The 16,178-nt window shown below is 48.0% G+C and overlaps 1 protein-coding gene and 1 long non-coding RNA gene across 4 annotated transcripts in view; one reads left to right on the top strand and one right to left on the bottom strand.

The window, feature by feature from the left end:
* Positions 1 to 7,251: 7,251 nt before the first annotated feature.
* LOC108285749 (carcinoembryonic antigen-related cell adhesion molecule 6-like) overlaps positions 7,252 to 16,178 on the top strand; it is a 13,487-nt gene continuing 4,560 nt past the window's right edge. For both annotated transcript variants that reach the window (XM_037729430.1, XM_037729431.1), the window contains exons 1-4: positions 7,252 to 7,532; positions 8,458 to 8,817; positions 13,782 to 14,060; positions 14,451 to 14,705. In XM_037729430.1, coding sequence (XP_037585358.1) covers positions 7,469 to 7,532; positions 8,458 to 8,817; positions 13,782 to 14,060; positions 14,451 to 14,705 — 958 coding nt within the window. In that variant the 5' untranslated portion in view covers positions 7,252 to 7,468. The remainder of the gene's footprint in view (positions 7,533 to 8,457; positions 8,818 to 13,781; positions 14,061 to 14,450; positions 14,706 to 16,178) is intronic.
* Positions 8,627 to 14,178, bottom strand: LOC108285762. Of its 2 annotated transcripts, none has more exons than XR_001817693.2 (3): positions 14,069 to 14,178; positions 12,897 to 13,027; positions 8,627 to 9,929 (listed from the first exon to the last, which is right to left on the bottom strand). It is a non-coding gene; the product is annotated as an uncharacterized LOC108285762 (long non-coding RNA). The 2 variants fall into 2 exon arrangements; XR_005196109.1 differs by lacking the exon at positions 14,069 to 14,178 and adding an exon at positions 13,886 to 13,989.

Raw genomic sequence — 16,178 nt, 5'->3', positions numbered from 1 at the left:
CAACTGCCACTGGCAAATATATACTCATGTGCAGCCTCTTCCAGAAGAGTGATGCATTTCCCCAGGGCCAAACCTAGTGGCAGCCGTGGGAGAGTATTAAAGGCAACCATATATGCATAAAAAATAAGAAACTCTTTGCCTATATATACATACACATATATACACACATATATACATATATATATATATTTTAGAAGGAAAAAAAGAAGAGAGAAAGGAAGAAAAAAAAGAATAAAAAAAATGAAGGAGAGGAAGAAAGAGGAAGAGGGAGAGAGAATGGGGGCATTGCTTTATTGCCCGGGCTAGAATGCAGTCTAAAAATGGGTATGCCTATAATGGTGTTTAATAATAGAGACATGAAAAAAAAAATGAGGGAAGAAAATAACTAACAAGCAGCCAACAAATATTTCATTTAAACCTGTAAATAGGTGTGATGTGGCACCAATAAGAGTGTATATTTTGTGTATTTAAAGTGGAGAGTTCTATGAATGTTAATTAAGTTTACTTTTTCTGGATCTGAGTTCAAATCCTGAATATCGTTGTTAATTTTCTGTCTCATTGATCTGTCTAATATTGATGTTGAAGTCTCCCACTATTATTGTGTGGAAGTCTAAGTCTCCTTATAAGCCTTTTATATCTGTGTATTCCTGTAATGGGTGTGTATATATTTAGGATCTTTAGCTCTTCTTGTTGCATTGATCCTTTTATCATGTAATATCCTTCTTTGCCTCTTATAATCTTTGTTGCTTTGAAGTCTATTTTATCAGAGGCAAAAATTGCAGCTCCTGCTTTTTATTTATTTATTTATTTTTGCTCTCCATTTGGTTGGTAAATCTTTCTCCATCCCTTTGTTTTGAGTCTTTGCGTATCCTTGCATGTGAGATGGGTTTCCTGGATACAGCACACCGATGGGTTTTGGCTTTTTTTGCCTGTCTGTGTCTTTCGATTGGGGGATTTAGTCGATTTAAATTTAGAATTAATAATAATATATGTGAGTTTAATACTGCCATTTGATGTTAGCTGGCTGTTTTGCCCATTAGTTGATGCAAGTTCTTGATTATGTTGATGTTCTTTATTTTTTGGTATTTTTTAGAAAGGCTGATACTGGTTGTTCCTTTCTATGTGTAGTGGTTCTTTCAGAAGCTCTTGTAAAGCAGGCCTGGTGGTGATGAAATCTCTGAGTGCTTGCTTGTTCATAAAAGATTTTATTTTTCCTTCGCTTATGAAGCTTAGTTTGGCTGGATGTAAAATTCTGGGTTGAAAGTTCTTTTCATTAAGGATGTTGAATATCGGTCCCCACTCTCTTCTGGCTTGTATGGTTTCTGCTGAGAGATCTGCTGTGAGTCTGATGGGCTTCCCTTTATGGGTAACCTGACCTTTCTCTCTGGCTGCCCTCAGTATTTTCTCCTTCATTTCAGCCCTGGTGAAGCTGGCAATTATGTGCCTTGCAGTTGGTCTTCTTAAGGAATATCTTTGTGGTGTTCTCTGTATTACCTGGAGTTGAATATTGTCCTGCCTTGCTAGGTTGGGAAAGTTTTCCTGAATAATATCCTGAAGCGTATTTTCCAGCTTGGATTGATTCTCTTCGTCACATTCAGGTACACCTATCAAGCGTAGATTAGGTCTTCTCACATAGTCCCATATTTCTTGGAGACTTTGCTCGTTCCTTTTTATCCTATTTTCTCTAATCTTGTCTTCTCGTTTTATTTCATTAAGTTGGTCTTCGACTTCTGATATCTTTTCTTCTGCTTGATCGATTTGGCTGTTAAAACTTGTGCATAGTTCTCGAAGTTCTCATGTTGTGTTTTTCAGCTCCATTAATTCACTTATATTCCTCTCTAAATTGTGTATTCTTGTTAACATTTCTTCAAACCTTTTTTCAAAGTTCTTAGTTTCTTTGCGTTGGGTTAGAACAAGTTCTTTAAATTCACTGAAGTTTCTTATCATCCTCCTTTTGAAGCCTGCTTCTGTTAATAGTACACGCTCGTTCTCCGTCAGGCCTTGTTCCGTTGCTGATGAGGAACTGTGATCCCCTGTAGAGGGAGAGGCGTTCTGATTTTGGGTATTCTCAGCCTTTTTAGGCTGGTTTCTTCCCTTTGTTATAGATTTATCCATCTGTGGTCTTTATAATTACCGTCTTTATAGTTGGGTTTCTGAGTGGACGTCCAACTTGTTGATCCCGGCGCTAAAATCTGAGCAATCCACTGTGCCGGCCAAAACAGCGGCGTTATGATTGATGGTGCTTTTCTGACTCTGCACCAAGAACTGCGGCACCAAGGCAGCGGCAAAACCTCCTCGCCGGCCACAAGAGTCGCGCTGGCAACCTGTGGGGCTCCTCTGCTGGGAATCTCCTGGTGCATGAGCAACAAAAATTCGTCTGAAAGTGTGGTGTCCTCTCGTTCTCTGTGTTTTCACTGGGAGCTACAATCCCGAGCTGCTAGTGATCAGCCATCTTGGATCTCTCGCTTATGTATATTTTTTAAGACAGGAGGTCGTTCTGTTGCCCAAGCTGGAATACAATGGTGCAATCATTACAGCTCAAACTCCTGGGCTCAAGGAGTCTTCCTACCTCAGTCTTCCAAGTAGGTAGAGCTAGAAGTGCGACACTCTGCCTGGCTACTCCCTCCTTCCTTCCTTCTTTCTCTCTTTTTTTTTTTTTTTTTTTTTTTTTTTTTTTTTTACGTCTTACTATTTTTTTCAGGCAGATCTCAAACTTTGCTTGTTTTTTTTATATTCTTTAGGGTGCACCAAGCATGTACTTTTTTTTATTATTGTAGTTTAAGTTCTGAGATACATGTGCAAAAAGTGCAGGTTTGTGACATAGACACACATGTGCCATGGTGGTTGGCTGCACCCACCAACCTTTCATCTACATCAGGTATTTCTCCTAATGCTATCACTCTCCTAGCCCCACTACCCACAAAAGGTCCCAATGTGTGATGTTCCCCTTCCTATGTCCATGTGTTTTCATTGTTCAACTCCCACTTATGAGTGAGAACATGCAGTGTTTGGTTTTCTGTCCTTGTGTTAGTTTATTAAGAATGATGGTTTCTAGCTTCATCCATGTCCCTGCAAAGAACGTGAACTCATCCCTTTTTATGACTGCATAGTATTCCACGGTGTATATATGCCACAGTAGTTTCTTTATCCAGTCTCTCATTGATGGGCATGTGGGTTAATTCCAAGTCTTGCTATTGTGAACAATACATGCATGTATTTTAATGCTATTTAATGGTAGTTAATAAACTGAAGAAAATTCTTTCTCCAGGTAGTGTCCATATTTGAAGCTTTAGCCTCACCAAGCCCTGCTGCAACAGTGCACCATTTAGGTAGCAGACCTTTGGTTAAGGCTTTCTAATCTGCTCCAGTTTTCACTACAACCAAAATGCCAAGCCCTTTGCAAAGAAATCATGCTGAAAAGAGTTCATCCCCATGTATATTTCCACCTGGGAGCACCATCTCCCCCAGGGCCACTCAAGGTGAAACAGTTTTGTTACATACCCAGCATCAACTTGGTCCTAAAATCAGGAGATGTTCACCCTTCTCCACCGCAGTTTCCAATGTTCCCTGCTTTGTAGAAAGAGCCCTCTCGAAGCTGCTGGGCCCCAAAGCCCTAGGACCTAAACCACCATTCAGGAAGCGAAAGTTTTTTCATCACTGCGACAGACACCCAGGCTAGAGTCCTCAGCCTGGACTCAAAGCTCTAGCCCCAACTTCCTTTTCCAGTGCAACCTCTCCACTCACTAAAAATTACTCTCTCTCTACCCAAACTAGACTCTTTGCCCTTCCCTGAACACCGCTGGTGTTTCCCCACCAGTTCAAACTCGCACGCCAAGCTCAAAACCACATTCCCACAGGCCAGACAAGCGCTCTTTCTCCTGAGAGCCGGCTCAGCCCTGCTGGATGCTCTCTTCTTTCACTAATCATCTGCTGCCTTATACAGAAGGCCTTCATGTGCCTCTCCTGCCTCCACCCCCTGCCCTTCTAGGCTGTAGCCTCCTTGGCGGCACAGACTGGTGCCCTGTTTCCATATCCCTCACGCTGTCCAGTTCAGCACTCAGCAAACATTAGCTAAGTGCAAGATGCATCCTCAGGTTTCTAAGTCAGACCAGGGCTTCATAGCAGCTCTACTGGCATTTGGGCTGAATAGTTCCTTGTGGTGGGGGCTGTTGTGCGCACTGTGAGATGTTCCGCAGCATCCGTGTGGCCTCTCTCCACTTGATGCCAATACCAGCCTCTCTCTCATGCACCCTCTTCCTTCATAAAAGCAAAAAATATTCCTAGACATCACCAAATGTCTCCTTGGGGGAAACCACCTCCAGGCGACAACCACTGCTCTACACCAATAGTGCTCCACCTGTCCACACATTTAGACTCGCCTGGGCATTTACCCTCAGCCTGGAGGTCAGGGGGACCTAGATCCAAATCCTGGCTCTGCCACTCGCTTTGCAACTCTGGACAAGTTGCTTCACTTTTTTTAGCCTGTTGTATCATCTTAAGATGAATAAATACCACTTCTCACACACACTTGTTGTGAAGATTAGATGGTCTGCAGTGTGACCTAGAAAGTTTAATAAATGGTCTGAGTGGAATTTCTTTTTTTTTTTTTGAGACGGAGTTTCGCTCTTGTTACCCAGGCTGGAGTGCAATGGCGCCATCTCGGCTCACCGCAACCTCCGCCTCCTGGGTTCAGGCAATTCTCCTGCCTCAGCCTCCTGAGTAGCTAGGATCACAGGCACGCGCCACCATGCCCAGCTAATGTTTTTTGTATTTTTGGTAGAGACGGGGTTTCACCATGTTGACCAGGATGGCCTCGATCTCTCGACCTCGTGATCCACCCGCCTCGGCCTCCCAAAGTGCTGGGATTACAGGCGTGAGCCACCGCGCCCGGCCTCTAAAGTTGCTCCTGAAGCACCAGAGCGAGGAACTGAGGAAAGCTCGCTGTGCCGCCAGGGGGCGCCACCACAAACCACGTCGGGTGAGTGGCTCCCGGCTGCAGCCTTGTTTCCCGGCCAAAGTTTGCAATGTGGGCCTGCGTCTGAGCTACTTAGTGGCTGGAGGAAATAATAGCTCCTCCATTCCCAAAATAATTTTCAGAATAAAATCTAATCTTATTTTCTATGCTCCCCCCACCTTTTTTTGAGACGACGTCTTGCTCTGTTGCCTAAGCTAGAGTGCAGTGATGTGATCTCGGCTCACTGCAACCACCGCCTCCTGGGTTCAAGCGATTCTCCCGCCTCAGCCTCCCGAGTAGCTGCGGCGGCTGGTCCCCACCAACAAGCCCAGCTAATTTTTGTTTTTAGTAGAGACGTGGTTTCGCCGTGCTGGCCAGGCCGGTCTCCAACTCCTGATCTCAAGTGACCCTCCCACCTCGGCCTGCCAAAGTGCCAAAGCATAAACCAACGTCCCCGGTAGCTAGCATTATTTATTATTTCGCTGATATTGTCGAAAAATCTGCCATTGCGAGCTCCTTCTGGTTGGTTTCTGTGCCTTTTGACACAACTCCATCATTTTTCAAGCAGTTCCTTACTTCTGGCCCCACAAGATGCTCCAGGCTCCTCTTGGGCTTTCCTGACCCAGCTCTGGATCAGCTGCTTCTCCAGGGAGCCCTGGTTCCTTTCATGGGGAAATGGTGTTTGCAGACCATATCCCACTGCTAGTAGGTGCCAACGCTTCTATGCTCTCTAGTGGCCGGAGCTGAGAAATAACACACACGCACACCAGTGTATTGTTAGTCACATTTCACAAATTAGGTAAATGAGGCACGAGAAAATGTAGGCAACTTGACCAACATCACAGAGAAAATAGGTAGTGAAACTGGGAAATAAAAACAATGACGGATGTGCCACAAATCCTAACAAACGAAATTAACTTTTTTTTTTTTTTTTTTGAAACAGAGTCTCATTCTGTCGCCAGGCTAGAGTGCAGTGACACGATCTCGGCTCACTGCAACCTCCGCCTCCTGGGTTCAAGCGATTCTCCTACCTCAGCCTCCCGAGTAGCTGGGATTACAGGTGCCCGCCACCACGCCCTGCTAATTTTTGTATTTTTAGTAGAGATAGGGTTTCACCATGTTGGCCAGGACGACTCGATCTCCTGACTTCATGATCCCCCCACATCAGCCTCCCAAAGTGTTGGGAGTACAGGCGTGAGCCACCGCGCTCGGCAGAAGCGAAAGTAATTTCTTCACACATGCGCCTTAGCAGAAAGCCACAAGCCCAATATTCCAGCATAGACACTCTCTGGAAAATAACCAGAATTCTATAGCAATAACCATGATGATAACCATCATATACTCATCACTCGCCTGCACTGGGCTCCCACAGCAGCTCATTCATTCCTAACAAGTCTGCAAGGTGGATTTTACCGTTCTCATTTTACAAATCAGGGATTCAACGCTCAAAGAAGCCAATGACTTGTCTAAGTCAACACAGTTAAGTGACAGAGCCAGTAGCTGACCCCAGATCTATCTGAATATAAAGTCCATGCTTATTCCACTATATCAGCGTTTCCCAAAACTGATTTTAGGTGAAACATAAATAAATTTTGTTTAACTTTAACCTTTTAATGCATGATAGGAAAAAACATCAGCTCACATCAAATCTGCAATTTCATGAACAATATTGCCTAAGATGAAAATATTTCATCTTCAGCTCCTGGCCTCAAGCAATCCTCTCCTCAGCCTCTTGAGCAGCTGGAATCACAGGTGTGAGCCACTGAGCCCTGCTAAGACAAGGATGTTTTGTAAACTAAATTTAATTATTTAAAAAAAGTATAAAGGTGGTGCAAGCTATAGAGAAAATCACAACGTCAGTCTGAGGTCTGGGTGACATACCACCACAGCACCATGCAGCTTCATTCTCAGCCACTCCCAGGAAATTAGGGTCACATAGCGCTGCAGAAAGAACAAATAAGACTCTTAAGACCTGGGCTCTACCCCTAGATGTGTCCATTCCTAGGACCCCAAACATCTCTGTGACCTCCTTTCTGGGAGGAAATCCAACCTTTGTGAGAACACTGGGAGCATCCTGGACACATAGAGGGGTTTCTCTGTCACAGAGAAAATGACACCAGGTTTGAGGATAGCAGGGACTCTGCCTGGTGCTGACAGACCCAAGACCAGACACAGCAGAGGTCAGCACTGGGGAGGGAGGATGGTCCTGTTATGGGACAGGGGTCCAAATAAACCTTGCTTCTCAGAGCCTCTTCTGGGGAGCTGAATACAGACAGAAGAGGAAGAGGAGGAGGGACAAAAGAGGCAGAAATGAGAGGGGAGGGGACAGAGGACTCCTGAGCAGAGACCGCACCCATGACCCATGTGACCCTGGAAAGTGCTCCCGCCCCGGGAGGAGGCTCAGCACAGAGGGAGGAAGGACAGCAGAGCCGAGAGTCACAGCAGCCCTGACAAGAGCGTTCCTGGAGCCCAAGCTCCCCTACACAGAGGAGGACAGAGAAGACAGCAGAGACCATGGGGCCCCTCCCAGCCTCTCCCTGCAGACTGCATGTCCCCTGGAAGGAACTCCTGCTCACAGGTGAGGGGAGGACTCCCTGTGAGTGTGTGGGAGGAGGGAGCACAGAGACTGGCTGGGGTCTCCTGGGGAGGACAGAGCTCTGGGAGGGGACAGAGGGCTTCTGTTGATGGCTGAGGAGACAGAACACCAGAAAGGCACGGGGTCACAACAGGAAAGTCACATTGAACTGGGACTGAAAAAAAGGAGGAAAATCAATTCAAAATGTTTCTCAAGTTAATCATCATTGGTCACTACAATCTGAAAAATGATAGGAATAAGAACTACATCAGGGTGACACTCCAAATAAAAATAGAACCAGGGCACTAAACAATGCCCTTACCCACCAATCCAAAGTTGAAAAATAACCACCAGGTACACTCATTAACTCATCCACCAGTATTTGCAGTTTTAGTCAGTGACTTACAACAAGCACCAGACCAGTTTCTGCCCTCATGGAGCTCATGCTGTTATGAAGAGGAAAACACATACACAAAGAGATCTAGAGTGTGAGGTCCGGTGTTGACAAGCGCCCTGGAGGGAACAGAGCCAGGAAAGGTCAGAAAGGGAAGACCCAGGGTCTCCAGAAGAGGTGTCGGGGAGGGGTCTCCCTAAGATGCCCTGATGTGAGCAGGATCTGAGGGTGGTGGGGAGGGAGCCATGCAGACCCCTGGGGAAGGGCATTCCACAGAAATGACAAGGTCAGAGGCATTTAAGGGAATGGGAGTCACCCCTGGGGAAGAGGATTCCACACAGGGAAATGCCAAGGCCAGAGGTGCTGAAGGAATGGGGGTCACACTGCTGACCTTGACCCAGTAGGACACACACATACACACACACACACACCCTAAGGTGGAGGGGTGAAGAGACCTGCTCAGGACCCAGGGCCCCATCCTTCCATCCCAGTGCACAGTCCTAATACTGACTGATGCTCTCTCCTGTCTCCCAGCCTCACTTCTAACCTTCTGGAACCCGCCCACCAGTGCCCAGCTCACTATTGAATCCGTGCCATCCAATGCTGCAGAGGGGAAGGACGTTCTTCTACTCACCCACAATCTGCCCCAGAATATTAATGGCTTCAACTGGTACAAAGGGCAAGGCGTGGACGGCACCCGTCGAATTATAGGATATGTAATAGCAACTCAACTAACTACCCCAGGGCCCGCATACAGCGGCCGAGAGACAATATACCCCAATGCCTCCCTGCTGATCCAGAACGTCACCCCAAATGACACAGGATTCTACACCCTGCAAGTCATAAAGGTAGATCTTGTGAATGAAGAAGCAACTGGCCAGTTCCGTGTATACCGTGAGTATTTCCCCATGATCTCTGGGTGTTGTGGTCAGTCTGCTTCCCACACATGAGATTCTCAGGGCTGGGCTGTGCCTGTGTCCCCCTCTGCATTACATCCTGTGTTAGGGTTTGGGCATTTAGGGCAGGACACACACAGGGGAGATGAACTTCCACAGATCAGAATCCCCTTCCTGCATCCAGACCCTGCAGACACTCGCTGCAGAGGAAGGACAGTCTGATGGGGGGACTGAGCAGGGGGAGGTCCATCTCAGCCAAGCACCCCATGGTCTCCCCATGCACCTGACCCTGAGAAGACCCTGGAGAACTGGGTCAGGGCTGGCCTGAGGGGCCCCCTGGGATCCTCACTGAGAAGCTCTACTCTTCCTAGAGCTGAGCCCCTGTGCAAAGCCTTGTCCTTGGTTCCTGATTCCAGGTGATCCTGGGGAGTCTGTGCCAGGGCTGTGTGGTGGCCTCCTGGGCAGGGCTGACTGGGAGCAAGGATGTGACTATCCAAGGGCCATGACTCCTGGAGTTGGCCACCAGCCGGGGCCCAGCACCCAGAGCCTCATCCAGTCAAGGACAGGAACTCTTCCTTCACTTGAGGCTCAACATGGAAAGGACAAGTGGAAAAAATTACTAGGACATGAGCCCACTGCCCTGGGGGACACAGGTGGCTCCCTGGGAAGTTCAGAGTCCCCAGGGGGAGGAATAGAGGAGAAGATGCTCCTGGCAGCCCCTTGTCCACCAGGGATCAGGCCCAGGGCCCTGTCTCTTGAAGGCAAATAATCATAGATGCTCTTCACTTGGACAGTTCCTCTGTGCAGAGCTGAAATCAAGTAATTATAAATATTTTGAGGTTAATTCACAAACAACCTCACAGCCAAATAGCACTTATCCTACTTATTGAAAGGAAATTGAGGGGCAGGGAGACAGTCACTAACAAGGGTCACACAGGCCATAGGTGGCAGATTAGAGACATGTGAGGCCCGTCTGCAGCCAGAGCCGCCCCCTCTCCTCCACCGGGGTTGGGGGTGCTGTTTGTTACGAGGCATCTGCAGACCGATACCCGTCGCGGGTTTGCTTCCTTTCATCTTGGGCATCCACAGCTCAGAGAGGGAGATTCTGGTCTGGAGAGTGAGAAGTAAATAGAGAATTAGTCAGTTTTACTCTAGAACTAAATCACCTTAACTGGCAAGGTCAATGTTGGGATTGTCCAGGCCTCTCCTCTCAATCCACAACCCTGTCACTGCACCTGAAATCCTGTTTCCTGATGTGTCAGTATCATGGAAGGAAAAAGGAGAAGACTTTGCCTTCTATCCCTATTCACACCCTGCACCAGCAGAGGCCCAAAGGGAGACACACGCTCACTAAGGACTTCCCTCATGAGGAAGGGAAGAAAGGAGGAAGGAGGCCGGGCGTGGTGGCTCACGCCTGTAATCCAAGCACTTTGGAGGTCAAGGCGGGCAGATCACCTGAGGTTGGGAGTTAAAAAAAAAACTAAAAAAAAAAAAAAAAACCCCAAAATAAAAAAAAAAAAAAAAAAATAAAAAAAAAAAAAAAAAGAAAGGAGGAAGGAATGAATGAAGGATCCATAACCTCTTAGAGACCAGTTCCTAGATGCAGAATCGAAGGAAGTTCTGGCCACACCTGTTTTTTTTGTTTTGTTGTTTTGTTTTTGTTTTTGGAGACAGAGTCACACTCTGTTGCCTAGGCTGGAGTGCAGTGGTGCCATCTCGGCTCACTGCAACCTCCACCTTCCAGCTCAAGCGATTCGCGTGCCTCAGCCTCTGAGTAGCTGGGATTACAGGTGCATACCCCCATGCCTGGCTAATTTTTGTATTTCAGTAGAGATGGGGTTTCTCCATGTTGGCATAGCTGGTCTCGAACTCCTGACCTCAGGTGATCCTCCCACCTCGACCTCCCAAAGTACTGGGATTACAGGCATGAGCCACAGAGCCTGGCCAGCCACACCTGTTTCTTGTCCCTCAGGGACTGAGCTCCATGTTCCATCCCTCTGAACCCCTGTCCCTAAAGCTACCCCATCTCATGTGACTCTGGGGTTTCTTGGTCATTGGAGGGTTTTCAGGTCTCCCTGCTCCTGGTCTAAGGCAGCAAAGGGGCTCCTGGTCCATGGGGTCTCTGAGGTCACTGTAGCTCCCACCGCTTACTGCCGTAAATATCTCTGGCTCTTTCTGCTCCTCCGTGTCCCTCATCTTCCTCTACCTTCATTCTAGCTGGGATGCCCTGCCCTGCACAGCTTCCTCCCACCCTTAGGCCTTCCCCAGAAAATCCCTCTAACAAGGCTGGCTGTCCTGTCCCCTTCCCACTCACACTGTGTCCTGATCCACCTCCCAGGCAATAGGGAAGGCACAGAAATCAGCCTTAGCAGCTGCCCCTGCCGGGCTCCATCATAAGCCAATGTTCCCAGATCACCAGGAGAACGAGCTTCCATTGTGTCCCTGCCCAGGGTTCTTTCCCCCAGTGAGGCCGACATGTGGAACAGGCCATGGGACAGGGACAATCAACTCCTCCATCCACTCTCTACACTGACCCACCAGGGGGTCAGAGGCAGAAGGACAGGTCTGCAGTCCCCAAAGCCCACGTGCTCATTTCACCCATTTGACTCCCGTCCTCATCTTGGTGTGAGTCTCACGTCCCCCAGTCATTCCTGGGACCTTCCCCAGCTGGAGCTGGCCAGGCAGGTGCTGTCTGATGGGTTTCCTGCCCATGCCACATACACCTGCATCCTCACCATGATGCCATTGCCATAAGGTGGGGTTCACTAGACTGAGAAGTGCACCAGTCACTGGAATCTCACACAGACTCTGCCCAGGTCAGATGAGCTTAAACTCTAGTTGTGTTTTCTGAGGTTGAGAGGAGAGAAAGAGAGCATTTCACATGCCTGTTTTGGGCTCCTCCCCTATTTGCCTAACTCTGCACAGGAATTGGGGGCAGGGAGCGCTTTCTAAATTTTCTAACATAACACAGACCACTTCTGCTAATTTGGCATCATCCTCCATTTATGCAATTGACACACCTAAGACTTCCTCTCTGACCGGTTCTACTCCCCTAAAAGGACTCGTAGGCTTCTCCCTACTCAGGGAGTTGCTAATTTCAAACCAACTTCAGCATCTTCATTTGAGGACAATGTGATCCTGCTGGAATTCACAGCACACCTAAACCTTAGTATACTATCAAGAAAAAGACTACTACTTCCAGCAATTGATCTTCAATCTTTAGGTCATTAATAACAATCTCCACTTATGGAAAAAAATGTTCCCCCCCAATTTCTTTTATTTTTTACTATATTCAGAACATAACATGAGGTCTAAGGTCTAAACACCTTTTTTTTTTTTTTTTTTTTTTGCGACAGAGTCTTGCTCTGTCTCCCGGACTGGAGTGCAGTGGTGTGATCTTGGTTCACTGCAATCTCCCCTCCTGGGTTCAAGTGATTCTCCAGCCTCAGCCTCCCAAGTAGCTGGGACTACAGGCATGCTCCACCACACCCAGCTAATTTTCGTATTTTTAGTAGAGACGGGGTTTCACCATGTTGGCCAGGATAGTCTCGATCTCTTGACCTCATGATCCACCTGCCTTGGCCTCCCCAAGTGCTAGGATGAGGGTGTTTCTCCATATTACACCTGCAATCTATAGATAGGAGTGTGATTGGCGGGGGGGGGTTAATCTTTAACTTCCAGACTTTGCTACTGACCTCATGCCTGCTATGTCTCAACTTTTACTTCCTCCTCCATTGAGACAAGAGACAGGAAAAAGGAGTCTCTTCCCTCACCAAGCCTTATGCATGAGTGATACTCAGTCTGTATGAACTATAGCACCAAGCTGAACAGCAAATCTCTAGAACCTCCTCATCCTACGTAACTGAAAGTGCACACCTACTGACCAACTCCCCATTCTGCCTCTCCCAACCCCTGGCCACCACCATTCTACTCTGATTCCATGAGTATGACTACTCTAGGGACCTCATGTAAGTGGAATCCTATGGTATCTGTCCTGTGAGTGACTTATTTCATTTAGCACAGTGTCCAATGAAAGAAAATATTTGCAAAGCATCTTCCCAAATTTCTGTCTCATACCTGTCAAACACACAGGATCCTTGAGGGTCAGATTTCCAGCAGCTCATGCTCCCTCTTTCCACCACTCAGTTCTGCATTTGCAAACATCTACATGTATTTCTAGAAAGATCCACAGCGTCCTCACCTGCCCTCTGCAGAAGGAGAAGAAACATGAAAGACCAAAGACAAGGAACACGGTTCTGCTGTTAAATTCAGGCAGCTCCTGCCTGTCCCCCTCACTCTCTTCTAGATCATTCTCTGAATTCTGCTCTATCTTTAGGGGTCACTGGCTCAAGTCAGTCATTATTAAACACCTGGGAAAAACTTGTGGTTCCACTGCCTGATGGCTGAACTGACCTCCAGGCTGGCCCCTGGTGTCCCCTGTGCTATTTCTGCTGAAACCTCCAGTCGCAGGCCAGGCTGCACAGTTTTTTCCTCGGGGTTTAAGGACAATAAGAAGTCCCATCATCACCCATCACGAGAATGTTCTTGGAAAAGGAAGCCACACAGAAAACACCGCTAGGGGGGTGCACAGTAGGACTGAAGCTTGAAAAGACCCAGCACCTGAATGTTTCAGGTGAGGACCCCAAGGGAAGCCAGGCAGTCAGCTGGTCAGGGAGTAACCAGGAGAAGCACCAGGGGCTGTGATCCCGGGTCCTGTGTCTATGACCCAATGCTCCTGCTCAGTTCACACTTGAGAAAGTCTGTACTTCTCCCACAAAGGGCAGGTGTTCTCACACAATCTGAGCCTCAGATCCTTGTGCATCTGTCTTGTGACACATTTATCTGCCATAGGTTTTTAAGGATTCAAGTGGGCTGAGAAGTGAGGGATGCCAACTCTGATTGAAAGATGCCTGTGGAGGAATCACAGGTGCCACACAGGGCAATCTTCTGTTTTCTGCACAGCGGAGCTGCCCAAGCCCTCCATCACCAGTAACAACTCCAACCCCGTGGAAGACGAGGATGCTGTGGCCTTAATCTGTGCACCAGAGATTCAGAACACAACCTACCTGTGGTGGGTGAACAATCAAAGCTTCCCAGTCAGTCCCAGGCTGCAGCTGTCCAGTGACAACAGGACCCTCACTCTACTCAGTGTCACAAGGAATGACGCAGGACCCTATGAGTGTGAAATACAGAACCCAGTGAGTGCGAACCGTAGTGACGCAGTCACCCTGGATGTCCGCTGTGAGTACCTTCTGTTCCTCTGTGACCCAGGCTGCCAGCCCAAATCCACAAGGCCAGAGCCCAGGCCTCTCAGTCCCTCTCAGATCCAAGGACTCAGATCCTCACCCAGGCTGGCCATGACTTCCTGCCCCAGGCAAACCTGAGCAGACCAGGCCTTGACCAGTAACAGGAGGGGAGGGGCTGCTCCTGTCCTGGGAGGCTCAGAGTTCACATTTTCTAATGGGACAAACAGGTGAATGTCTCAGACTTTGGCTAAGGGGACTAGCGGGTGTTTGGTTGAGACTTCAGGGTTGTGATATGACTCAGGCGGACGCTGTGGCCCTTCCAAAGACCAGGAACGTCTGCTTCCCTCTAATGACATCACCTGTGGCTTTATTCTCTTTCCTGCAGATGGCCCAGATGTCCCCACCATTTCCCCCTCAAAATCCAATTACCGTCCAGGGGAAAATCTGAACCTCTCCTGCCACGCAGCCTCTAACCCACCTGCACAGTACTCTTGGCTTATCAATGGGACGTTCCAGCAATCCACACAAGCGCTCTTTATCCCCAACATCACTGTGGGTCACAGCGGATCCTATATGTGCCGTGCCCATAACTCGGCCACTGGCCACAGCCGCACCACAGTCAGGATCATCACAGTCTCTGGTAAGTGGATCCATAAAGCTTTGGCATCACGTTTTCAGGTGGAGTCTGGTTTTCAGAGAGGAACTGGGAAGAAATTTTCTTTCCCAATCTGTATTTAAGGGGCACAAGCAAACCCCACATTTTCCCCTGGAACCCTCCCAGTTCACCTCTGCAGACTCTCTCCCCCGTGTTTTTTTGATTTCTGACTTTGGGCCGTCCTGAAATGCAAGGAGAGGGTTCCCTCAGCCCTGAGCACTGTGAAGTAAAAGGGGCTTCACAGAGGAAGAAGGAGAAAGGGTCCTCAGGGGCAAGTTGCTTCTCTCTGTCACCAACAATTCCCTTTCTGTCACCTCTTTGTGTTCTTTTACCTACTTCATAAGCTACAAGGGACAGGAGGCTTTGAAATGAGCTCGCATGTTTTCCTTAAAAGAGAGGAGGAAGCCCCTTGGATGATGGAAGAACAGCTCAGACTGCCCCCGTCTCTGCTCCCAGCTCTCCCAGTGACTGACCCTGCCCTGAAGCCACCTAAGGTGGGACAGGGCATATGGAGAAGGTGCCCAGGGGGTCTGTCCTGAATCAGGCAAAATCAAGCTGCAAATAAATCAACACCAAAGCCTCCCCTGGGTCAGGCTGCAGGAAGATAGAAAGATGTGGAGCCTCAGGGCAGACTCCTGAGCTTGTCCTGGCTCTGAAGTCACCAGCTGTATGAGGCTGTGGGCACAGCACATGGGACACAGCACAGAGGACAGTGTGTGATGCTCACTTGGAGAAATCAGGAGATTCACTCACAGGGACCCTGCATGGAAGGGAATGAGCAGTGTGAAAAAGTGTGTATTTACAGAGAGGGTAAGACTACCAGCCACTTTTTTTTTTAAAGACGGGGTTTCTCCATGATGGCCAGGCTGGTCTTGAACTCCTGACCTCAGGTGATCCACCCACCTCGGCCTCCCAAAGTGCTAGGATTACAGGCATGAGCCACCGCGCCCAGCCTGACTACCAGCCACTTTATATCTAAATAGGACTTACCATTTTAACCTTTCCCTGTGTGCAGGTCTGTGGTATTAAACACATTACCACTGGCTACCATCACCACCGTCCACCCACAGAACTCTTTTCTTCCTCCCAAAATGAAACTCTGTTCCCATCAAACTCCTGGCCAGAGCTAGGAGGATCATTTGAGCCCAGGCGGTTGAGCCTGCAGGTAGGCTATGATCGAAGCTCTGCGCTCCAGCCTGGGTTGGGCTACACTTTTTGGCACTGCCCATGCCCGTCCATGCAGAGTCTCCGTGAGTATGCAACAAATTGGATAACCTAGATGAATGGACAAATTCCTGGGAACACACAAAAAATCTGAATAGACCTATAAGTAGTAACAATATTTAGCCAATCATTCATCACACTCTTGTAATCATTATTATTTCTGTAGAATTGGTAGTAGCAATGTTATCATTTTCTTTCTTTCTTTTCTTTTCTTTTTTTTTTTTTTTTTTTTTT

This window comes from Cebus imitator, unplaced genomic scaffold (assembly GCF_001604975.1).
Source record: "Cebus imitator isolate Cc_AM_T3 unplaced genomic scaffold, Cebus_imitator-1.0 Scaffold306, whole genome shotgun sequence".
Lineage (NCBI taxonomy): Eukaryota > Metazoa > Chordata > Mammalia > Primates > Cebidae > Cebus > Cebus imitator.
The sequence above is the reverse complement of the archived record's forward strand: the minus strand, read 5'-3'. Positions and strand labels throughout refer to the sequence as shown.